General features: G+C 54.9%; 11 protein-coding genes across 11 annotated transcripts; 2 read left to right on the top strand and 9 right to left on the bottom strand.

Annotated features, from left to right (window-relative positions):
- Positions 1–265: 265 nt before the first annotated feature.
- On the bottom strand, positions 266–1,473 carry LTR77_007979 (uncharacterized protein; the record flags this gene model as incomplete). The annotated part of the gene is made up of 2 exons (XM_064805213.1): positions 266–722; positions 788–1,473. The coding sequence occupies 2 exons, from the start codon at positions 1,471–1,473 to the stop codon at positions 266–268; spliced, it is 1,143 nt and encodes a 380-aa protein (XP_064656318.1).
- A 164-nt stretch (positions 1,474–1,637) lies between these two features.
- On the bottom strand, positions 1,638–2,066 carry LTR77_007978 (uncharacterized protein; the record flags this gene model as incomplete). Its single annotated transcript, XM_064805212.1, has 2 exons — positions 1,638–1,854; positions 1,882–2,066. The coding sequence occupies 2 exons, from the start codon at positions 2,064–2,066 to the stop codon at positions 1,638–1,640; spliced, it is 402 nt and encodes a 133-aa protein (XP_064656317.1).
- A 1,716-nt stretch (positions 2,067–3,782) lies between these two features.
- LTR77_007977 (uncharacterized protein) lies at positions 3,783–5,476 on the bottom strand (the record flags this gene model as incomplete). The annotated part of the gene is made up of 4 exons (XM_064805211.1): positions 3,783–4,102; positions 4,154–4,761; positions 4,813–5,053; positions 5,107–5,476. The coding sequence occupies 4 exons, from the start codon at positions 5,474–5,476 to the stop codon at positions 3,783–3,785; spliced, it is 1,539 nt and encodes a 512-aa protein (XP_064656316.1).
- Positions 5,477–6,711: 1,235 nt separating this feature from the next.
- Positions 6,712–7,083, bottom strand: LTR77_007976 (uncharacterized protein; the record flags this gene model as incomplete). Its single annotated transcript, XM_064805210.1, has 2 exons — positions 6,712–6,901; positions 6,968–7,083. 2 exons carry the CDS (start codon positions 7,081–7,083, stop codon positions 6,712–6,714), a joined length of 306 nt encoding a protein of 101 aa, XP_064656315.1.
- A 2,916-nt stretch (positions 7,084–9,999) lies between these two features.
- Positions 10,000–10,514, bottom strand: LTR77_007975 (uncharacterized protein; the record flags this gene model as incomplete). The annotated part of the gene is made up of 2 exons (XM_064805209.1): positions 10,000–10,245; positions 10,335–10,514. The coding sequence occupies 2 exons, from the start codon at positions 10,512–10,514 to the stop codon at positions 10,000–10,002; spliced, it is 426 nt and encodes a 141-aa protein (XP_064656314.1).
- Positions 10,515–10,822: 308 nt separating this feature from the next.
- On the bottom strand, positions 10,823–12,866 carry LTR77_007974 (uncharacterized protein; the record flags this gene model as incomplete). The annotated part of the gene is made up of 2 exons (XM_064805208.1): positions 10,823–12,771; positions 12,821–12,866. 2 exons carry the CDS (start codon positions 12,864–12,866, stop codon positions 10,823–10,825), a joined length of 1,995 nt encoding a protein of 664 aa, XP_064656313.1.
- Positions 12,867–12,902: 36 nt separating this feature from the next.
- Positions 12,903–13,217, bottom strand: LTR77_007973 (uncharacterized protein; the record flags this gene model as incomplete). The annotated part of the gene is made up of 1 exon (XM_064805207.1): positions 12,903–13,217. The coding sequence occupies one exon, from the start codon at positions 13,215–13,217 to the stop codon at positions 12,903–12,905; it is 315 nt and encodes a 104-aa protein (XP_064656312.1).
- Positions 13,218–14,031: 814 nt separating this feature from the next.
- LTR77_007972 (uncharacterized protein) lies at positions 14,032–14,701 on the top strand (the record flags this gene model as incomplete). The annotated part of the gene is made up of 2 exons (XM_064805206.1): positions 14,032–14,518; positions 14,577–14,701. The coding sequence occupies 2 exons, from the start codon at positions 14,032–14,034 to the stop codon at positions 14,699–14,701; spliced, it is 612 nt and encodes a 203-aa protein (XP_064656311.1).
- Positions 14,702–14,926: 225 nt separating this feature from the next.
- Positions 14,927–19,344, bottom strand: LTR77_007971 (uncharacterized protein; the record flags this gene model as incomplete). Its single annotated transcript, XM_064805205.1, has 2 exons — positions 14,927–19,159; positions 19,246–19,344. 2 exons carry the CDS (start codon positions 19,342–19,344, stop codon positions 14,927–14,929), a joined length of 4,332 nt encoding a protein of 1,443 aa, XP_064656310.1.
- Positions 19,345–19,834: 490 nt separating this feature from the next.
- On the bottom strand, positions 19,835–20,949 carry LTR77_007970 (uncharacterized protein; the record flags this gene model as incomplete). The annotated part of the gene is made up of 2 exons (XM_064805204.1): positions 19,835–20,837; positions 20,897–20,949. The coding sequence occupies 2 exons, from the start codon at positions 20,947–20,949 to the stop codon at positions 19,835–19,837; spliced, it is 1,056 nt and encodes a 351-aa protein (XP_064656309.1).
- Positions 20,950–22,355: 1,406 nt separating this feature from the next.
- HPA3 (D-amino-acid N-acetyltransferase) lies at positions 22,356–22,817 on the top strand (the record flags this gene model as incomplete). The annotated part of the gene is made up of 1 exon (XM_064805203.1): positions 22,356–22,817. One exon carries the CDS (start codon positions 22,356–22,358, stop codon positions 22,815–22,817), a length of 462 nt encoding a protein of 153 aa, XP_064656308.1.
- Positions 22,818–22,879: the final 62 nt, after the last annotated feature.

Here is a 22,879-nt window from a genome sequence, read left to right as displayed (position 1 = left end):
GGGATATGAATCCTTACGGTCTTGCACATGATGAGCCGGATGGGATGATTGAATGAGTTTGACGGGCTGGAATGGGTTATGCTGTGGATTTGCTGGCCTCATTGCCGGCCTATGAAACGGCCAGCATGCAGGTAGGCAGTATTCTTCGTGTCTTCCACATGCGAACACCTAATGCTGAGCTCCAATCGACTTCGAAAGGCTTCAGTCAACTGGTTTCTGACGCCCAAGCTCGATGCGTTGATGCGAGTTCCTCAACCCTGAGCGCTCACTTCCCGCAAGTGCATTTCTTTTCCTTGGGCCTTGCGTCCTTTGCGCTGCCTTCGCCACCCTCCTCACCCTCAGCATTCTCGCCTTCAGACTCGTCGGGAGTTTGCTCTTCCTTTCCGCCCTGCTTCTTGCCACCGTTCCCGCCCTTTTTGCCCTTCTTTCCACCTTTCTTGCCTTTGCCAGCGTCTGCGCCATCTTTCTTGTTCTCGTCCTTCTCCTCACTCCCCTTCTCGTCCTTCCTCTCGTTGTCCTTCTTGCCAGACTTCTTCTCGTCGCCATTGCCACCTTTCTTTCCACCCTTGCCACCCTTACTCTCCGCCTGATAATCCTTTCCCTCCGCCTTCTCCTTTCCATTTCCCTCAACCTTGTCCTGCTCACACACGAGGTAAAGGCTTCCTTTGAATCTGGGATCCTTATGCCACTCCCCTTTCATCTCTTTCGCTTCGCTGTACATCCTGCAATAACGCACCGTAAGTCAGCATCTTAACAGTCTCTCTTCCACGTAAGTTCGAAACCCCACCTCAACGCATGACTCCCATTCCCCAGAACCACCCAAACCGGCTGATCATCCCCCAACCCCACCGGCTCAATCTTCCTCTTCTTGTACGCTCCCTCCTTCACCGCAATCTTCATATTATCCTCCTCGACCTCCGCCTTCGTACGACCTTGCCACTTCATCGTCTCGAGCTTCTTGGACTTCTTCTTGCCACCATTTCCCTCCCCTTTCGTGTCCGCTCTGCTCTCGACCGCTGGCGCGTACGCAGGAACGTAGCAGTAACCCGGCGGCAGATCGTACGGGTGCTGGAGTTGCAGCACCGGGAGACCGTAGTACGCCGGCGCTGGCACAATAAAGCTCGGATTCGGAAAGTAAGGGTATTGTGGACTGGGTGCACAGTAACTATACCGTGGCGGGTAGCTGTACTGGTACGGCTGAGCGATATGTGCTGGTGGTGCGGGCGCTAAAAGTGGTGCTTCGGGAGCTGCTTCGATTTCCGCGGCCTTCATTTTCTCGCCTTTGCTTTTGAGCTTGGCCGTGGTTGTGGTTCCGGTGGTAGTTGAGGCCTTGTCAGTGTTAGCGGGTTCGTACTCGCACTCGCGCATGCCGTTGTGCTTGGTGTAGCCGGAGATTGATGCCATTGTGGTGGATGAAGTGAGTGTGGCGTCATCGGGCCAGTGCTCGTAGGATGAGGAAGCGGTTCTGGACATGGTTGCGACGAGGAGTGAGAGCAGTGGAGGTGGAGGTGGAGGGCGGTGTTGTGGGTGTGAAAGTGTGATGATGGAACAGTTTTCAGCATGCGCGTGGAGTTAAAGAAGTGTTGACGAAGTGTTGAGGCATGACGTCGTCGCGCACATGAACATCGAATGAAATTTCACCACCACCACCGGTGTGATCCGAAAAAGGAAGGAGCGGACTCGGAAAGAAAGAGCGAACGAACCTTGGTCTTCTTCATGGCCGATTTCAGCGGCATCATCGTACGCCCCTTCTCCTCGGCCGGAACGTACTCCCAGATGCTGTCGCCGCCCTGAGCACTCTCTCCGCCCCTCGAGATCCCGCCCACCGCCTCTTCTCCGCCTGCCTTGCCAGTCCTGGGAAGAGGATCAAGCAGTACGTACCTATCATCGTCAACCGGCACGCCGAGAAAGCGCACTTTGCGTGGGAGAGGAGCCTTGGTCCGCGATTTTGGCATCAGGCGAAGGAATCCTCGAGGCGCCTCTTCTGCTCTACCAGCTTCTTCGTCGAGTACTCCTCCATCCGTTCGGCGAACCGCGAGCCACCCGTTTGTCGAGATCCAGCACATCTTGAAGAGTCGTATGAGTGAGAAAAAGAGAATCAGTAGATGAAACGTGAAGTTGTGAGATCTTCAAGTTGTCTTCGGGTCGAGGGTGAAGTCGCGGTGAAACGTCATCATCACATGCACGAACAGGGTCACGTGGCTTTTGACCTCACCTCTTGCCGCTACACCCAAATACTTGCTCTATTCATCTGTATCAGACCATCACGCTTTTAATGATCTTGTAACACGAGGATGACAACTACCTTGGTTCTTTACGGCCCACATGCCTACTGCAGTCTGTAATTCCATCCCACTGTTATCATGTCGTCAGCTAAGTTGTAGTCGCAGCGTATCAATACCTTTTCCTCGCAATGCCAGTCCATCCGTGACCCCGTCGAGAACAGCATGTACGGCCTCCTCCGCAGCCGCTTCGTTGTCCACGAGGACATCGACGTCCCAGGCACCGAGCCGCCGGTCGAGCGATTCGAGTCCGGTTTCATTGATGCCACTGATGCTTATTTATGGCGAACACTCTCTCGCTACAACGAGCTGGAGTCCGAGAGGGATCGTGCGGCCTTCTTGATCGGTAACACAATCCTTGCTTTAGACGGGACCTCGAAATAGTCGCTATGCTCTGTGAAGCTCAAGACGGCCAAAGGTCCAAGTGGCGGGTTCAGTTCAAGTTCTTGCCCGTAGTGACTTCATTTTTGCTGGACGACGAAGAGACGTTGCTGCAGCCCGGCATGGTCGGTCGAGAGGGAGTCGTTGACGTCAAGAGATGCCTTGGGTCTGGTGTGGAAGCACTCTTGCCGTTCTTTTCCTTTCCAATCGTTATGTGCATCTCATTGAGTCCTTTTCAACCGATTTTTGTTCTCGAGGAAAGTTTTAGATTCATGCTGTATGCAGCGCTTCCATCTCATCTGGATCTGTCACTTCTTCTGGCAACTTTGTATCGATGGGCTGTTGTTATATCTTCCAAAGGTGCCTCATCCATGCTTTCTAGCGTGGAAGAAAGCACAAAGAATTTGTAAGCGACGCTTCCACGCCCCGGGATCTCTTCGGGCCAGTTGCTAAGGTGATATATTCACTCAAAAAATTTCTGCTTACATCATTGGGCGTTAACTGGCTCTCCGATCTCGGCTCTATGGTCTAGTGGTATGATTGTAAGGCTCTCCTGCTCAGCTGCCATAAATTTGGAGCCGTAGCTAATCAAACAATAGCTTGCTTTGGGTTATACATTACCGCAATCTGCAAGAGGCCCCGCGTTCGGTATTTATCACTTCTTAACCGTATGCCCCGATCTATTAGCTAACAGTTCAAAAGAATCGCGGTGGAGCCCCTCTTCTTTTGCCCTTTCGCAGGGCAGGTCCCGTTGAAAAAATTGGGAGGAGGTACACTTTACCATCTCAACTTTTGCCGGGGTGCTATGGCTACAGTCACATCATACGTTGATCAAACAGGTCTCTGAATGTTTCTTAACACCCTGTGTAACATTCAACATTACTATTAATCTTTTGGGGCTTGGACGGGATGGAACGATTTTGGTCTTGGCGTAACGTGACAGAGGTAGCTGAAAAGAGAGAGGCCAGGGTGACATCGAATTCAATCGCCAGGCATTAGAGTGTCAGAGACATAAACAAGAGTTCAGGTGGAACAAGCAAACTTGGAGGGCAGCGGACAGATGATGACCTCATCCATTGAAGCGTCTGTCGATTTCAATCAATCTTCCAAGGCTATAATCTATTTCTTCTCAATAGCCTCCGCCTCCCCGGCCTTCTCACCAACACTCGCCCCCCTCTCCAGATCCTCCGCCTTCATCTCCGCATTTGTAGCCATAGCACTCTGCCCGATAACCGCGCTCTCGAAGTGACTACCTCTCTTCTCGGGCCCAAGTGATGCAGTAACCATGATGCCTACTGCGATGATGGCGGTGGCAACGGCCATCGTGGGGCCGTAGGCGGAGACGCGCTCGCCATGGGCGGTGATGAGGTGGGACTCGGCGACAGCGTTGACGATTTGGGCGGAAGGGGAGGAGATCATGTTGCCGAGTTGGTATGTGACTGCTCATTCATCAGCATCAGGTAGATAGATAGAATAGTAAGGGCACTTACTGCCGGGGAAACTCGACCGGAACGCCGGCGGCGACAGCTCGTTGAGATGGATCGGGATCACACCCCAAGCTCCTTGCACGAAAAACTGAATCATGAACCCGCTGGCCGATAACCCCGCTTCAGATGTAGGCAAGATCCAAGCAGGGATGAGCAGAGCACTCATCAGAGCCGCGCCGACCATAGTCCTGCGACGTCCAACCCATTGACTCAGATACCCAAGAATAGTCCCACCAACGCAGGCACCAGTCTTCATCAGAATACTTGCCACGGAAGCTCCAGTATTATCCAGTCCCTTCTGGTCGATCATGAAAGTGGTGTAGCTATCCTGAGAAGTGTGCGAGTAGTAGTTGAACCACGTCATAAGGATGATGCAGTAGACGCACATGCGCCATTCCTTCTTCAGCATCGTCTTCGTCTCCGCCCAGAAGACGCCAGGAGCAGCGCCCTTGTGACCGGCCGCTTTGCGTTCGCGGAACTGCTTGCTCTCTGGAAACACAATGCGAATACAGCCAACGCCAATGCTGAGGCCAGCCGCGATCCAGAAAACGGTCTTCCATGTGTCGGTTTCGCCGCCGACGCCGAGGTTGGCGCAGGCTGCGCAGACGTAGCTATATTATATCAGCACATGCCTGTGCCTTAGATCATAAGTGAGTGCTAACCCAAAAGAATATCCCTGCTGCAAAATCCCAGACATCAATCCTCGAGCATCGACAGGGCAGTTTTCAAGCGCCATAGCAATAGCATTGCCGTAGACGCCTCCCATGAACAAGCCGAATAGAGCGCGCACAGCCAAGAACTGCTGGAATGTAGCGCTGTAGATAGTGGCGATCTGAAGCAGACCGAGGATGAACATGTTGATAACCATAGGCCATTTGCGGCCAAATTGATCTCCGGCGAGACCTATTGCGAGGTCAGTAAAGCTTCTTCACCTGGACGCCCGAGAGGTAACTCACCGAAGAACGCAGCGCCAACCGAGCGAAGCAGAAGCGTCAGGGTGATGGCGGTCGAAACATTAGTGTTCGATGTATTATAGTAGTCCGACAGCTTCGTAGTCTGAATACTAAGCGCATGGAAGTCGAAAGCGTCTGCCGTCCATGCTGCGAACCCAACCAAGAAGAAAAGCCATCCCGTTGGTGACAACTGTGCGAAGAGCGAGAATGGGTTCTTCAACGGCTTCGGCTTCTGCCATTCTGTCCTCGACTCGCCGTATTCATTGAAGATCTCGACTCGCTGTTCCCATCTGAAGAGGTCGCGGAAGCTTTGCTTTGCTGTTGCGAGAGTGCCTCTGGCGACAGGCTCTGCTTCTCTACCGGTGGGCTCCATTGTGGTTGTAATGTTCAGTACCAAAATGAAGCTGTGCTCGGAGAGAATGAAAGGTGAAGGAAAGGTAGGAGATGAAGTAGGAAGGAAGCAATACCCTGCACAACCACCTACCTCTGGCGATCGCATCTCTCTTATACCCGATCGTGATACAACCACCCCCCAGTCCTCCTCCGTCATCGAGGGACCTACATCTGATATCCCCACACCGCCGAGCACTTGGCGGTGATACCTTAGCGAACATCTCCTCGATGTTGTCCGGGGCTGCGATAGTGTTCAGCTCGTGAAGTCGGTCTCTCCTCATCTCATCGTCGCTGTTGCTTCCAAACACTTATCGAGCTGGTCCGTCCATGTCCAACACTGCAGCCGCATCAGGCCCAGTCCATCCCGCCAACGAAAAGAAGCCGCATGGCTTTCGCGATACGCTTCCGATCCTACACCTTGTCATCACTTCCAAGAAGCGGGACGTCGCTCGGCGCAGCTTGGCTGAGGCATGACAACGTCCCGAATCTGCTTCCCGAGAGCTCGAAGGATGAAGTCCGAGGCTCATCGTCTCGTGAGAACCACATGGTCGGTGGGCACCCACACGGTTGTTTCTCGGTAGCTGTCTCGAGGAGCGGAAGTCTCCACGGGGATGTTGTGTGGATGGTTTACCAAAGAAGTGTCGGCCTTTGCTTCTGTGGCATTGACCGCTTGTTGCCGATGCTCACGTGCTTGATGTTGGCCATGGCGTGCTTGCGACTCTTCGACAATTATTATATACACTAGACTGATCCTTCCATCTCGGACTAGATTGGAGGCTTCTATCCATCGGTGTTGAGATGGAAAGAGAAGAGCAAGGACGACGATTGAGGACGCTGTGATGGGAAGGCACGATCACCGGCATGCCGGATGAGGCAGTTCCAGTGGAAATTCACCTTACGCCCGATATTCCCGACTCGAACATGACACAACGACGATATGACTTCCTAAAGACATGTCCGGGTACTCGCACCGTTGGCATTCCTAACAACAACCGGGACAAGGTCTACAAGGCCTGCATGCAGTCCCATGGACCTTCGAGATTGGACAGGCTTGCAAAAGTCAAGAAGACGAAAGAACTTGTAATGACCATGGAAGGTGAGGAACGGGATGCATCAACTCCTGGTGTCTGCATGGAATGGCATTAATCACTCAGTCGCTTGATGTGAACCACCTCGCCGCAGCAGGAAGACCGTCCCTTTTTCTTTGTGAGGCAACTACTGCTTAAGCAGGCTCTCGATGTCCTCAATCCCGGACCCCCTTCCCTCAACCTTCTTCACCTGCTGGCCATCCTTGTAAAGCAGCGCAGCTGGAGTCTGGGTAATACCGAAGTACTCCATCACCTTCGGCTCCTCCGAAGTATCAACGGCGTACGCATCGCAGTTGGACTTGTACTTGGCGGCGAACCTGCAATGGATTCCATATCAGCTTCGAGAGAGCGGTGGATTCTGCAACGCTATGGAAGGTTCTCACTCCTCAGCCTTGTCGAGAACGGAGCCGGAGTAGGCGTGGATCAGCACATAGCGGCCCTGCGTCTCGAGGGCCTTGTCGAAGTCGGCCTTGCTGTGGAGCTTGGTGTGGGCAGACATGTTTTTCGAGGGGGCTGTTGATCTTTGTGCTTTGGAGGACTTGGTGGTGCTTGAAGCGAGCAAACTGAGGGAATTCTTGAGACCTACTGACGCCCTTCTTATAGCCTCGCTCTCCCAGAGGTTGTCAGCAGATAGGCCACGTTGGGGCGAACTACAGCTGCAACGCTTCTGGCGGTGTACATCAGCGTTCGTGTTCGCTCTGGGCTGTGGTGATAAGGCCACCGAACAACACTCGTTAGCCGAGTTGAGCGACGCCAGAAAGTTCGAGATGCAGAGAAGCGCTGCTAAAAGATGCCGGCATTGTCTTATGCTGCGAGTTGGCCGTAAGCGGCCTGTAGCATTGCAACCCGCAGAGCGAGGTGGAGTTGGAGAGCACGAGCTGGACCTGCAGATATGCAACATTTATGCAGGCCGTGCAGAAGTCAGGGTCCACCAAGCTAAATTTTAGACTTGTTTGGAAAAGCGGCCGACGTCTTCAGCACTGCAGAGGAGACCACGTCAAGCGACTTTTCCCTGATCATACCTCTTTGGACCAGGCCCACCTCAACGACTTGTGAATGACACTTCTGCTGGTCTCGAACAGCGCATTCAAGCAATTAGGCCGGAAGCCAGACGCTTGGGGAGGCCTTGCGAACGAGGGAGTTTGCCGCCTCTTCCTGCGCCCTTCATTCAGGCTCTCTTCTTTCTGCTTCGATGTTGGGCGGCATGGCCTTGATGGACGTGACTGATGAATCTTGGTTGCCGGCATCTGCTACAACCACCGGGCCGCGCAGCTCCTCCGGGCTTGAGCCGCTTCAGCGTGGCACGAGGCTTCGTTGCCGTGAAGAGGACCGACTGTGACTCGAAAACCACATCCGGTGCAGTCAACCGAAGTAAGATCTCAAAAATGGCCACCCTTTCATGGCGGATACTCTGGGCTCAGACACGCTCAACAGCGGACTTGCTCGATGTCTCAAGGTGAGAAAGCGGCTCACGTTCCTCGCCAGCCATTTTCATGCGGGCACTCAACCCTCTCACGCTCACGCGACGCGGCTGGAGAGGAATTCGGTCGATCTCGATGTCGCTGCACCAGCCGCTCTACTGCCACTTAGTATTCATCACGGTATGTGAGGATCCATTTCATTTCACAGAAGCTCATCTTCTCATCCTGCTTGCACTGCATCAATCTCTTTAAGCAGCGAGTACAATAACCAAACCACCACACTTTCGAGCCACAGATGGGCTTTCGAAAGCTCTCGGAAAAGCAGGAGTGTGCAGAGATCGAAGGAGGAAGGAAGGGACATCGCAATCATCATGAGCCAGCATGTTCTACTAGCAGCGTCAATGTTTATCGTCGGCGGTGCAATCTACAACGTGGTGGTGGGAGAGCGGACGGCGGTAGAGCTGCCAACAGCTGTGCTGATGATAGCTGCTGTAAGCTTGAGACATTGGGCACTGCGCTGGACATTCAGCTTACAATGTCGTAGGGTGCCACATCCGTTCTCTACGTCGGATTTGCCAACATGGCCTCCCACTGCTGGTCGAAGACAAACCAAACAGCGAGTATAAGAAGCCGCACTTCGTACCAAGTTGTCGCCACATACGCGCTACGACTCGCTGTGACGCTATGGCTCTTTTGCTGTGCAACGAGCATAACCTTCATCCTTGCCCGACACCCATCTTGCGTGCAAGCACGATCAGCTGGCGTGCCCATGATCGATGTCGGGACGACGTGCGCCTTGCAGCGGAGTAGCATCGGAGCAAGTCTACTGGCCTTGTACGTCGACTTCCTCTTCTACTAGATCATGGCTGACAGCTCCAAGGGTCGTGTCTGGACTTCTGTTCGTTCTCATGCAGAAAGTTCGCGAGCCGTTCAGAAGCCACCTCTTCGGCGTCGTCCAGGAGTCGCCGCTACTGCCCATGACCTTTCCGCAAAAGAACTCGCTTCAACGAGCAATGTACTCCGAGATGTCCTTTAAATGCCGCTCATCAACATCACTGTCCCCGCACACGCTCATGGCCTCCAGGACCAGCTCAATGACGAACCTGCTGCCAACCAAGCCTGAGAGGGTGGTCGGCCTAGGTATCTACGCACCGAAGACAGCAAGAGCCTCCTTTCTGGCACCACGGCCTTCGCTTTCGTCAATACGAACCGAAACTACCATGCACTGCATGCCACCTGCCTCCCCACTGCCACCACTACCTGCGTACTTTCCAGCGAGGCACCGCCATAATAGCGCCATGTACAAAGCCGTCCACCCGCCTCGCCGACCAGCAAGACCAGATGCAGTACCAAAAGAACGAACCGTCTGGATGGTCCCTCCTTCGCCTGCCTTGTCTTTCGGCAATCTCAACACACATAATAAGAGCACCGAGTCGCTATCCAGCATCTACAGTCGCAGCATAAGCGGGGAGATCCATAGTCGCCCAAGCTCAGCGACACTTACAGCGGGCACTTGGAGCTACAGCTCTGGAAGCACGGCTACGGTGAAGAAGAGCTGTCTGGGAGCTATGAGGCTCGCGAACGATCCGGATGTGGTCATGCTCGCGGAGAAGAGAGTGAGCTCTAGTGATGGGTCGGAGTCGGATATCGATGATGCTGCGACGCTTCAGAAGAGACTGCCCTCTGTCAAGGCGATAGGTGACTTTGGAGACGTGCAAGCTTGGGCTGGTGCTACCATAGAGGCGATCGGAGTTCAGAAGCCAGCGCAGCCTCAACAGCAGGACTGGGACGGACCGGTGATGAGTCGGCCTTGCCTCATATTGAGAAGGACGAGACCGAACCAATCTCTGCGACGCGTAGCTCAGATGAAAGGCCACGAAGAGAAAAGTGACGGAATCAGAGTACGAGATAAATACAATATCCAATGACAGATAAAGCATCTACACTTCCCGCGCAACCATCCTCCCCCCATCACAGTAACAGCACCAGGGCAATCACCCAACCCTCTCCCCATCCTCAATAACCACGTACTCATCCCCAACCATCATCCGCATATCCTCCTCCACCATGAAATTCTCATGATCCGGCGTCAACGCCTTACTCGCCGGATCATACATGAACCTCGCAAAGTCCCGGTAGTCTTTAAACACAAACGTGCAAATGGCGTCAAAGTCCAGCATCTGCGCCTGGCCGTGCAGCATGTCGGCCAAAATGGTGCGGTCGCGGGTTAGGCAGTATGTCTACACACCATAGAATGGAGATGGCTTAGCTTGGGTTCTGTGGCGACATCAGCCTGGCACAAGGTGAGAAGGGAGCACGGGGGACGTACAAGGGAGTAAGAGATGATGTTGTGTTTTTCGAGCACCGGGGCGGCCATTTGGGCGTGCTTGTGGTTGTAGTGCTCGATGAAGTCCGCGTCGCTCATGCCGGGTTTCTTCTTGACGAGGATGGTGGCTTTGACGACTTTGCGGAAGCCGTTGGTGTTGGGGTAGCCTGCTTCGAGGACCATATCTGATAATTTTGCGTAAAGGCAAGACTGGAAGTGAAGATGAAGAGTTGTTGGTGTGATTCGAGATGAAGTTGTCGGCGAGTGGGGTGGCAGCGGTGGTCGACAGACGAATGGGTGAAAGCATGATTCACTTTGTACGAGCAAAACGATGTGGTTGGAACGCCTGGAGGTGAACCGGATCAATGCTAGCACAATCAAAATTACAACGCTGTCAACTTGAGCGCATCTCCAAGAACAATAACGCAGCAAAACGCAACTCCCTCAATCAATGTCTCTCCGCAATCAACACCATTCCCACCTATCCTCCCTTACAAATCCGATTGAAAGCTCGGCAACTCCTCTTCGCTGTCCACCATATCTTCCATCGTGAGTTCGAGTGTCTCCTCCTTCTTTTGCTTGAGCTCCTCGTAGTTGCGCTGGATCGCTGCCTGCCACTCGTCTGCTGAGACTGGAGGCTTCTCGGTCTTGGTCGCTGTATCTGACTTGACAGCGACCCCGCCCCCCTGTGCAGTGTCGCTTCGTGAGAGCTGAGCAGCATGCGTGATATGCTGGTCGTCGACAATGTTGTGGCAATCTGGGCACACCGGCTCGCCTTCGCCGTCCAGATTGTGCCTGCTCGAATCCTTGCGACAAGAGTCACAGTGGCTGGAAGGTGCCCGTGCTTCGCTTCTCTTCGGCAACTCGATGGAAGGGCCAATATACGCTGTCTGGCGTGCCCGCTTGCGGATTGGCAGCGGTCGCTGCTGCAGAGGGTTGTGCATGATACCGGCAGAGTACCTAGACTTCTTCGGCGATGGGCTGCCTAGGAAGGCTTTCGATGGCGGCGTGATGTTGTGTGCAAGTGGAGACATCATGCCGGGCGAGTGGAGGTCGTTCTCTGAGCCCGATCGCGATGTCAGTCTGCCACGACGAGTGATGTGGGTTGAACCCAAGTCGATCTGCGCAGGTGACTCGTTGAAATTCGGGACTGTAGCTCGCTCACGCAGCGTCCGGCGTACGCTGCTATGTGCTTCCACTGCACTGTGATCGAAGGCTGAGCTGTCCGTCTCCGCATCTGGCTGGGGTGGAGGAGCAATGCGGCTGTCGACCCGCGTGGATCGCATGCCGATCTCCTTGAGAGCCTGGTTGAGGTTCGCTCTGGTAGCACGTCTGCGAATGGAGCGTTGCTGGGTCTGATGAGCCTTCTGCGGCTCCCCTTCATTCTCCTTGTCACTCGTGTCTCCGTCGTGCGGAAACGCGAGACCATTATGCTGCAGTCCATGCATCATCCGAACCTTCAGATCCCGCATGTGAGCAGGCGGCTGTGACAGCGCCACTGCATCATGAAGTACTGCGAGAGACAGTGAGTTCAATCGGAGTGGCGAGCGCCCGCGAGGTGACTGCGCCTTGCGCTCCATCAGCAGATGCAGCTCCTTCATGTTGAGGTACTCGTTCTCCTTCCCAGGATCATTCCAGGGGGTCGGAGGTGGAGGCATGGGAGTTCGACGGGTCCTTGGACTGTAGAGAAGCGGCCCACGCGTGAGCAAACCGTCCAGCTTCTGTAGTCCAGTAGTCTTTGCGAAAGGAGGGCTCAGGATTGGCTCATGATCGGTCGAACACAGTGTAGCGCGCCTCTTGACAGTGAGCGGCAATGCGCACCGGATGAGTTGTTCGTACTTCATCTCGGCCGTGAACGTTCTCGTCAATCGTGTCGTGAGCTCGAGTGGCATGGTATAGGTCTCAAAACGCTCTGCGCCAACTCGAGAAGCCACCTTTGGCGGCACCTCACCTTTGAAGCACTCCGAGCTGGCATTCCACTTTAGCCAGGTCTCCCCCGGTCCCAAGAAATACTCCACGGTCATTGCCAGTCCTGTAGCAGCGTATTCCTCGATGGTCGGAGTGAGGATGTATTCGGCACCTTCTCGAACGGCGTTGCGAAGCTCGTGGAACTGCATTATCGGAGGATTCCACGAAAACTCGAGGCTCACGTCGAGATCACTTCGCGTGACGTTGGTGACATAGAATGTCGCTTCGACGCATGGCGTGCGTGTCCTCGAGTAGTAGAAGCACTCTCTCGTGAATAGAAACTCACGGATGAGCTGCTCAACATCCATCTCCTGCCCACTTCGGCTCCAGGAGAAGCCTTCCAACCCATCGGTGACATTGGCATACGAGTCAAGCATGTCTGCGACGAGGCTCGACAGGGTGACAGTCACAGGCTGGGTGCCAAGGTCGGATAGAAAGTCGGCGAACCGGCGCAGGAGTCGGTCGTTTATCTCTGAGATCAGATTAGTTTACAAAGTCTCATGGGGATTCTGTGGGCCTACCGATGGCCGGTTGGGTGTCAAGAAAAGCCTCCACCGCAACAAACATGGTCTCTTGTCCCAGCGCGGCTTCGAATGCCTTTTCCTAGAAAAACACCTCGTAGGCGGCCATGGAGTTTTTCAGTCTCCAGGTGGTGATCAGGTCAATGTCGAACACTATCCCCTCCCCAGCAGGCGATGCGGTGCTCTCAACGGTGCGCATAGAGCCACCAGGGAACGAGTTCGCCAGGGAGAAGGCGATTGGCGGGGGGCTGCGCTCCGGAGGCCGTGTGTAGGCCTGGTGGAACGGTACGTAGACATCGATCGGGCCCTCGCGGTACGGGCCAGAGCCACCGGACACATGGATGTTGAGGGATGAAAGGAGGAAGTCGGTGACGCGGGAGTGCAGGGAGGCGGCCATGGTAGTGATGTTCGCCGAAAAATGGTGTGATGGTAAGAGGATGGAAGTGATGTTGACAACGTAGCTTGAGTTGAGGAGAAGACGGCGAAGGCGGCCGGACCTACCTGACGGGCGCTGAGGTTGCCGTCTACACCTCTCGAGGTTGCCGTGGTGCTTGCTGGTCCGGTTTGCCCCTTCTCACGGAGCCGTTGACACTAGATTGTCCTTCTTGCGCTGCGCAATAACATCACATGTAGCTTCCTGTTGTGCTTCCCAAAGCATCTGCGTCCTCAAGAAGCCGGACTCACTGGCAATTGTTTTCGCCCCCGACCAAGTGCTTACCTGGTACCAATCCATGGAGAAGGGGTGGTTGAAGTGGCCAAATACATCTACCGTACCTAAAGTCAAGGCTCCGTCGTCGTAGAAGGACCTTCCGATCTAGCATTGAAAGCAGTGCGGCCGCCATGCCTTCGGCTACAGTATCGTCGAGTCTCCTACCTTCTCCCAATGTCTTAAAACCCTCATAGCATTTTTCGCACTGTTGCGGAGTGTTGGTCAATTGGAAAGGGGCAGAGAAAGAAAAGGCTTGCGAACCTGAAACACTTCCTCGCCACTCGGCCAACGCACCTCTTCCCCGTCATGAGACACGAGCACAAACGAACACGTGCAATAGATAAGACAAAGAAGGGCAAACAGAATAAATCGCCCCTTACAAAAATGCCATCGACCTCCGAGTGAACACATGGAAATCCCTCAAACCCAAGATCCACCACATCACCCAACAAAATAAAACACTTCCCTCAAAAGGACATCCAAAGTCGCCCACGTCTGCACCATGGCCGATCCAACCCACACCGCCTTCTTCTACGGCACCCTCATGGCCCCCGCCGTCCTCCACCGTGTCTGCGACGGCACAGCCTCCCACAACGACCCCACACGCCGCACAACCCCTTTCACCACGGCGCCAGCCATCCTGCACGACTACCGCCGCCACCGCGTCGAAGGCGCCGACTACCCTGCCATTCTTCCCACGTCCGGAGCCAGCGTTCGCGGGACCTATGTGACCGGGCTGACGGAGGCGGATATGTGGCGGTTGGACATTTTCGAGGGTAGCGACTACGAGCGGAAGTTCGTGAAGTGCAAGTTGTTGACGGAGGTGGGGGATGAAGAGGGGAAGGGAAATGTGAAGGGCGAGGAGGTGGAGGCGGAGACGTATGTGTGGGTGAGTGAGAGGGAGGATTTGGAGGATCGGGAATGGGATTTTAGGGAGTTTCAGAGGGAGAAGTTGAGGTTTTGGGCGGGGACGGATGATGAGTATGAGGGTGAGTATCTCCCGTTGCGCTTTGATTTGTGTTCATGCTAACAGTGCTGGTGTAACAGAAGTCGACGAAGCAGTAGCAGCAGCAGGCAAAGACGGTACAGGGGGCCGTGGAGCCAACGGCGCCATCACGGAAGCGTTGAAGGAGGAGCAGAAAAAGGACGAGAAGCTGAGGAATGCTGTATGATTGATCAAATTAATGAGCGATGTGGAACCTTCTAGATTGTGCAGCAACGGGGCAATGGAGCGTGATGTGATCTGATCATCTCCGTTCGTAATAGAGCAGCTATATGCATCTAAGGGCATTCGTAGAGGTAGCAAAACGCTCAAGCGCAGAATCAAGTTCAGCCACATGCTTCAGCAGCCCCTGCTCGTATGAGCACATCAGATGCCGAGCTCACGTTCCATCGTATCATCTGCGCTGCTTGTGCAGCATCACGACACTCTCCTGGGACTCTGGGACTTCAAGCGCCGACGCTGGCACCTCGTCATCTTCCAAGTTGATCACCGCCGCGGCACTCCTCCTTCTCTGCTTCCTCCGGCCGTCAGGAGCCTCAGCGCTGCTACGCCCGCTCGACGGTTTGCCTCTCTCAGACAGCTCATGGCCTTGCTGGGGGGACATTGCAGCATACTGCTCAATACCGCCGAGAGGACGCTGGTCTTGTTCGAGCTCTCCTTCCAGCTGCTGCTGAAGACCGTCGTCGAGCTGTGACACTATGTCTTGTGGCTTTTCAGGCTCGTGATGCTTCGTGGATCCAGCGCGGCCGGTGTTCCTCTTCAGTTGCACCGTCTCATGCTCAATCTCTTGACTGGCAGTAGGTTGGTCGTGCAGCGGTGAGCTATCCTTCGTCGCAATATGAAGTCCACCCATGCCACTGTAGTGCCGCGAAGCTGACGAAGGCCGCGAGACAGGCTGAGCACGCGAAGCAGACAGAGGTCGTGGAATTGAGAGCTCGAGCTTATCGGACTCCTCGTTCGGCACTTCTGGCGTGGGTGCGTTGGAGACGCTTTGCGCCTGTGGGGAGGCTCGATTAGTAAGAGGCTGCGCTGGCGGCTTCGCAGGCTGCTCTGATCTTGTCTTCGGCGGGCGTGTAGGCGGCGGTGCCTTGGGGGCAGTGGCATTCGGCTTTGACGCAGTCTCTGCCTCCTGCTTGCCCGCCACCTTTTTCGCCGATTTAGCTGCCTTGTGCTCAGCAGCCTGCTTCTCATGCAACGCCAGCAGGTCATTCCGGATCTCTGCTCGCTTGCCGCTGGGGTCGAAAGACTTGAAGTCGGCATCCTTGTCCAGCTTCCTAGTCAACACCTTCGTCACGAAGTCTCTCGGATCTTTGGCAAACTCCTCAATGTAGCCGACTAGGTAGACGCCGCAATCGCAGAAGTTGGTCTGTTCTGGGATACCTTTCGCGGTCATGCCTTGGATCTGCTCTCGCTCGACGTGGATGCCGCGCTTCTCATTGGCTTCGGCACTGATGTAGTCTTTCAATTGGCGGGCGACGGCCGTGTGCTGGCTACCGAAAGAGTCCAGAGTGATGATGACCGGGGTATCTACATAGTATTTCCTCAAAGGCGCAGGCCCCTTCTTCCTTCTGCGAGCTGAGCTGGATTGAGCGGGAGGCGAGGTGGGAGGCTCTGCGACTGTCTGAGAGCTCTTACCCTTGTCGGAGAGAGAAAGCTGGTACATGGCATCGGCGGTGTGGTGAGCGGAAGCTGTTCGATCTGTCTCATCTTCGTCTTCGTCTGCCTTCTCGTCGTTCCGCCCAACATCATCATCGAACTCCCTACCAAGGTTGTCCAGATTGCAGATGATAGCGACATACCAGTGGTAATTGTCGTTGATCGGGACCACGATGTACGGCACACTCATAAGATCTGTACTCTTCGTCCAGCGCTTGACCGCGTCGTAATTGAATGCCTTCTTGCCGTTCTTCGTGGTTAGTGAAGTGTAGAAAAAGGTATTGAAGAAGTGGACGTTGCTCCTGTGCTCTTCAGCCATATTCTCCTCGATCTTGCGCAGCGCAAAGCTGATGACGTTATCGTTGAGGAATTCGCTCTCGTCTAGTCGCTCAAGATCCTCAAAATCGACTGTGACTCTTCGAAGCCCTTGCGTGGGATAGACGACAGGCCTTGTCCAAGGTTCTGGGTTGTTGACTTGCGTCCAGCGCTCTGGTGGTTGGGTCGGCGTGCGGGTTCTGCGAGTGGGCTGTAGGGTCTCGCGTCGCCCGGCTCGCGTCTCGGGGAAGTATGGCGATCGTACTGCATCGGACGTGCCACGGGTCCGGCGTTCTGTGCCGGTCCGGCCTTTCGTCAGCTGGCGTGGCTGGTGCTCGTTGGTCTTGTGCTGACCGCTGGGCGGCTCGCCCTCGCTGCCATAGTCGTACTTGATCTGCTCGTCGTCGTCATTTTGTTGCCGCCGCATGGCGTTGGCTCGCGTCTCTGTGGGCCTTTGTATTTGCAATACGCCGCCACCGTCACCACGATTGTGCCGGTCTGATGCTTGTCTGATAGCTGTCGACGCCGCTTGGCGCACAGCTGCCTTCTCGTTGGCTTGGGCTCGAAGACGCCTCTCTTGAGATGCAAGAATCGTTCGGCAATTGCTCTCGAACGCCTTGTCGAGTGACTCAAGACTGTCGTACGATTGGAACCCTAGTTTGTCGTGCGTGATAGCTTGTAGCGCGTTGGCGAACCATCCCACGTCGCCAGCGTTGTTGAATTCAAGGCAGAATTGGCCATCGCTGATACTGGCACTTCGGCCTTTCAACATGACTTTGCAGGAGCCTCTGGCGGTCACAGCTTTGCTGACTTCAGAATCTCCAATCGCAACGAGCTGACCTCTTCCAGGTACTTGTTGCCGCTGACCATTGTGCTTGACATATATCTGCTCTTCGTCTGCATTGTATTCAAGCTCAATCAAATCGGAGGTGAGGATGCACGAGGCGGCATGAAACCTGCGTATCGCGACGATCTCGATGTCCTGGTCCGAGTTGGCCCGTGGACTTGGTTTCTCCGGAACATTGGCTCGAGCCTTGCGTGAGTTGGCTTGGTGCAGTGCCGAAGGCCGTGGATCACTGTCAGGTGACTTGACCCGCCTCTGAGATGGCACATATCCTGCACGAGACCGACTTTCAACTGCTGCCTTCGACTCCGGCGACTGGATGGTCGTCGCTCCAGACAGCTGATCTGGGCTTTCGCTGCCGTAATGCTTCGAGTCAGATGACGTCGCTACCTGATCCGGTGGCTGTTGGGGAGGTCGTGATGTTCTGGATGCTTGCTCTGCATTCTGCTGGCGATTCGGAGAGGCGGTTTCGCCGTCACGTACGAACGTGCTACTCAAACGCGGCGTCTTTCGGCCTTCTCTTGGCCTTGAGGTGGCGATGTCGACGGATCCATTGATCACATCATCTTGAGAGATGCTTCTTCTTGGCAGCGGATCCGGATGTGTCTGCGCCGGTGCAGATTTAGCATCGGTCTTTCCATAAGTACGCTGAATGAGACTGCCGGTGGCCTGGATCTGCTTATTGTCGGTCGCCTTACGTTCAGAGTTACCAAAGGTCTCAAAACCATGCGTCAAGTCGATTCGTGGACGGGAGTCGGACCCTTTGCGGGCTTCTGCAGGCCTGTCTCGCGACTGTGGTCGTTCTGCTCGATCAATCTCATAATCTTCTACGGAACTGGCGTTGTGCGGATGATGCAGCGTCTTGCTTGCTTGGCCACTGTTCGAACCCACTGGTGTGGCACGACCGGAGTTCTGGCTTGATGGAGGGCCAGCCTTCGGCTTTCGCCTCTTCTTGTGGTCTAGGCGGATGTTGTTGTCAACGGCATTCCATTCCGAGTTATCGAACACCTGTGGCGGGGGCCGAGCGTCCGGGGAGTGAGCAGACTGTCTGTGCTTCGAACCAAGAGGGTTCTTTCTGTTGAGCTGAACAATTTGCTCGTCCACGGAGCCATGACTCCCACCGGTAAGGTCAATGGGATTCTTTCTGTTGTCTGGTGACGGGCGTGGGAGAATATCTGAGACCATCTCGAGCTTCGGTCTTTTGTTGGGCCGATCGGAAGCCTCAGCGTCGGTGAAGCCGTCGCCACCTTTGGAAGCCAACCTCGCATCAGACCACACCGGTGGGTTTTGAGGTCGAGTGAGCGCACGTTGCGGCGCATGATTCTGGTTTGAGCGTCCTTGAATGTGTGATGAGCTCTTCGCGGCGTAGGCAGTCGGGCTGTTCAGAGAATTCCGAGGCTGGAATCGAGAACGCACGCTTTCGTCCTTCTTATGCGTGTACGTCTGCATGTTGCCTAACCCACCAGTAGGACTGCTGGTCTTCTGTTCTTGCTTGCGTGAAGAGCTGGCGGGAACACTCACAGGCTCGGCGGGCTCCCAGGACTTCGTGGGAATAGCAATTGGTCGTGCATCCGCTGGATTCCCGTAGTCTCCCGTCAATCTTCTCGCATGGGACTGTTGTTCGCGGTCGCGGACACGGTCACGAATTCTCCTCTCAGACAGCCTTGCCTTCTTGTATCCGCCTTGTTCAGATATGTCTTCGCCTGCTCTCTTCCTGCTTGTTGGACCTTCTTCACCGACAGCGCGTCCACCGTCTCCTGCCACAACCCCTCGGCGTTGATTCGTGCTCTCTCCACTGTCATCGGGCTGCTGCTGAAAGTAACTCAAGTAAGCTCCCAGCCTTTCTCGAAACCGCATCGTACAGCGTGATCTGCATGCATGTGAAAGTGTGTTCATACAGTCACCTCATGCCCGTCCTTCTCGGTCTCTTGTGAGATTCTTCCTCCACCTAAGAACGTAGAAATGCCCTCAAAGAACCCTGAGATCTTGCCCGTCATTGAGCTCACGTTGGCAAACTTCCGGCGCTCTTCACTCGTCTTCGAACTCGCGGTGCGTGTCGAAGGAAGAGAGCGTGTAGGTTGGTGAGCATGTCTGCGGGCCAAGGGAAGAGGCGACAGAAGGAGTGTGAAGTATGAGGTTTCACCAAAAGGGCAACGTGAGGTGAGGTGAGCGAGGCCGACGTGCCCTCGGTGTAAGGTAGCTTGCTGGAAGGGCTTGGCAATATGGGTGACGATCGTTCATTCCATAAAGTCGAAAAGACATGCCCATGATAGGTACACGAAGCATGTGAAGAGTTTCAAATATGTCGCTCGCATATGCCATCGCCACTAATAGTACACACTTCTGCCAGAACGCACAGCACGCTTCGCTTCAAACCAAGAGTCCCGACCCAGAACCTTCATCAGCTAGCAGCTTGAACAGACACGTCAAGCAGTATCCAACACTAACGCGAACACACATCGCTTAACCTCGGCAAAGAAGCAAGGCTCACGCCACCTCTTCCTTGGTAGCTTGATTCAGCGTGTTACGCCTCTTCTCCCCGTACGCGCTCGCTTTCTGCTCCCGCGCCTGATCCACCGCCTGCCGTTGCGTGATACTCTCGTCGTGACTCCGCCAGACCAGATTCGTATCCCCGGGCAGCCCCAGCACGCGCTTGATAGTCTCACGGATCTTGACGTTCCTCCCCCCGTCATTCTTCGTCCAGATCGAGAACACGTCCTCCCCTGACCTCACGCTCACCACCGCGCCGCAGACCTCTTCGCTGGCCTCCGCGAACTGGTCGCCGATCATGGCTAGTAACAAGTCCTCCCAGTACCGGTCCGCAACGCCCTTCTTGAGCCGCATGATCCATTTCCCACCGTGCTTGTTCTCGTCGTCTTCCCACACAGGCCGGATGCCGTCTTTGAAGAAGTGGTAGTCGGAGACGGTGGGTAGGGCGGAAGGGCGCTTGAGGTGGGAGTAGACGGCCCAGAACGACTGCGCAGTGTCGATCCGGCAGAGAGGTTTCATGGACTTCTCGTAGTCGCTGTTCTTGCTGGTCGGGGGGCGGTAGTGGATCACCCACCCGTGCTTCAGCGGCCAGGCGTTGGAGTCTTTAGGGGAGGTGGCGGGAGCGTCGTTTGTGCGGAGGGATGACATGGATTTGCGGGCTGGTGGTCTTCTGCTGGCTTCCTTGTCGGATGTGTCTGAGGGTTGTGATTGTGGCTCCTTCTTTTCTGACATCCCCTTGCTGAAGTCGAACGCTGAGCCGGGTGTCTTTGGGGTCTTGCTCGCGCTGCCGAAGCTCGCGAATGCACCGCTTCCCAGGCCGAACGCAGAAGATGCGCCCGACCCGGTGGGTGATGCTACGGAGGCACTCATGTTGTTCGAGGCGCTGAACGGGTTTGTCTTGCTGCTCATGCTACCGAATCTCTTCGCGGATGGTGACTCATGGTTGTCTCGGGAGTCGTTGCGGTCGTTCTTGCTCATCGAGAGACTGAGCTTGCTGCTGCTGTAGGTCGCGTGAGCGGTTAGTGTTGTGCCACGGAAGGAAAGTGGGATGAAGCGTACTTTGATCTCCGAGTCCACAGGTTCGCCGGGCTATTGTCATCCTTCTTGTCCATTATCTTGGTCTCCTAGTCGTACAGTGCTAGTATGCTCGTGTGGGAAGAGAAGCCGGGGATATAGAGGAGCCAGGCCAAGGTATTGACGACCAATTCGATCAACGTTATGTGGTCGAATCAGGGTCTTCTTGTTCGTGCTGGATGTGTATCATGCGCTGGCTGGTCAACAATCGACTCGAGCGATCGGTATCCGTTGTCTGTAATGTGCAATGGTTGTTCTTCGTACTCCGGGTGTCTTCAGGTGCGTCGAGCTTGAAGATGAAAGTCCGCCAAACTTCCAGCCCCCGATGCAGTCTAAGGTTGCGCACGGACGACATAGCAAAAGCCTTAATTCAAACTTCGTCCGCACTCCTCCCTTCTTCCAATCACACGGCTACCAATACCTTACTCAAATCACGACGATGCCAGACACACAGTCACTTTATGCGCATTCGCCGTTCCGATGTGTAGGCCGAGAAGAAGCCCACGCGCCGTTGCGTAAAACCGTCACCACGAGGGTAATCTGCGCAAGCGGATGGCTGCCATGATGCGGTGACGACCTAATATACGGTACAAATAGAACCCACTCTTCAAGAAAAGGATGATGAAGGGGTGCAGGGGGTAGTATTTACAGTACAGTAAGTCCAGCAGCCTATCCCATTGCCATTTCCTTCCAAGATGAGAGCACCAAGAGCTTCTTCTGGTAATCCAACGCCGCCCAGCCGCATCTACACAGCTGCTTTATTCAGCTTGCTGGTTGGGCTTGAGGAGAACAGGCAAAGTCTGAGAGATGGCGACGCAGCAGCTTGAGAGTGACAGTACTGTTGGAAGGCATACGCTGACAGCTGCAGGCTCTACCCCTTGTGCGAACGCCTTTCCCGCGGCGCGGGATGGTGAATGCTGTCAATACCGGTAATAAAGGCTAGAGGAGACGATGCAAGCTATGGCGGTGTATTTGATTGACCGCTCCGCCAGCTCCTACAGCGAGCGTCATGGCTCTTCACGGCTTCAGGCGGGAGTGCAATGAGCTAAGTGTTTCTGTTGTCTTTCTCAAGCTCTGGGTTCTGCTATTTATCTGCAGCTCTTCCTACTCTGTCTTCTATCTCCGATTTCTCCTCAAGAACACGAGGTCCAGTGCTTGATTATGCCACTCGGCCCGCCTGGCTTTTGCGGTACCCAGCTAACAGCAAGACCATCCCTTTGAACGCTCTTGGCTCTCCACCTTGGCTCTTCGTCTTCGGCTCCCAAGCTGCACTGCCCGAGAGCTCAAGCACGAAGCTGACTACAGCCTCGATCGGCAACACATGCTCCCAATGCGGCAGTTGCTGCCGATGCGGCATCCAAGGACGTCTTTCATGATGAGAAACAGCATACCTCCTGCGATTCAACTCCACCCTTCAAGACTCTAGTTCAACATCCGGGACAACATGGCAGTTACCATTCGGCCCATCACACCCGAAGACGAACAACGCTGGCGCACACACTGGGCCGCCTACAACGACTTCTACCAACGCACCGACGGCATCACCGAGACTATCACCGCCACGACGTTCTCTCGCTTCCTCGACGAAAGCAGTCCGGTCCAATGCGCCGTCGCCAGCACCTCCTCAGGTTCATATGAAGGAGGACTAGTTGGCTTCGTTACATGGTACCCGCACCCCAGCACGGACAGCGTCGAAGATGTTGTCTACCTAAACGACCTCTTCGTCGACCCGGATGCACGCAACGGTGACGTGGGCAGGAAGCTGATTGAGTACGTCTATGCTGAGGCGGACAAGGCTGGGGCCGGGAAGGTGTACTGGCATACGCAGTTCTTCAACCACCGCGCGCAGCTGTTGTATACTAAGGTTGGGAAGAGGACCGATTTCGTGATGTACACGAGGCAGTGAAGGAGTATGGCCGAGAGCTTCGGACGTGCAAGGAAACAGAAAGCGGTTGGAGCTCATCGTCA

The sequence above is a fragment of the Saxophila tyrrhenica genome (genome assembly GCF_035928015.1).
Source record: "Saxophila tyrrhenica strain CCFEE 5935 chromosome Unknown scaffold_13, whole genome shotgun sequence".
Taxonomy (NCBI): Eukaryota; Fungi; Ascomycota; class Dothideomycetes; order Mycosphaerellales; family Extremaceae; genus Saxophila; species Saxophila tyrrhenica.
Note: the sequence above shows the minus strand (reverse complement) of the source record. Positions and strands in the feature narration are given on the sequence as shown.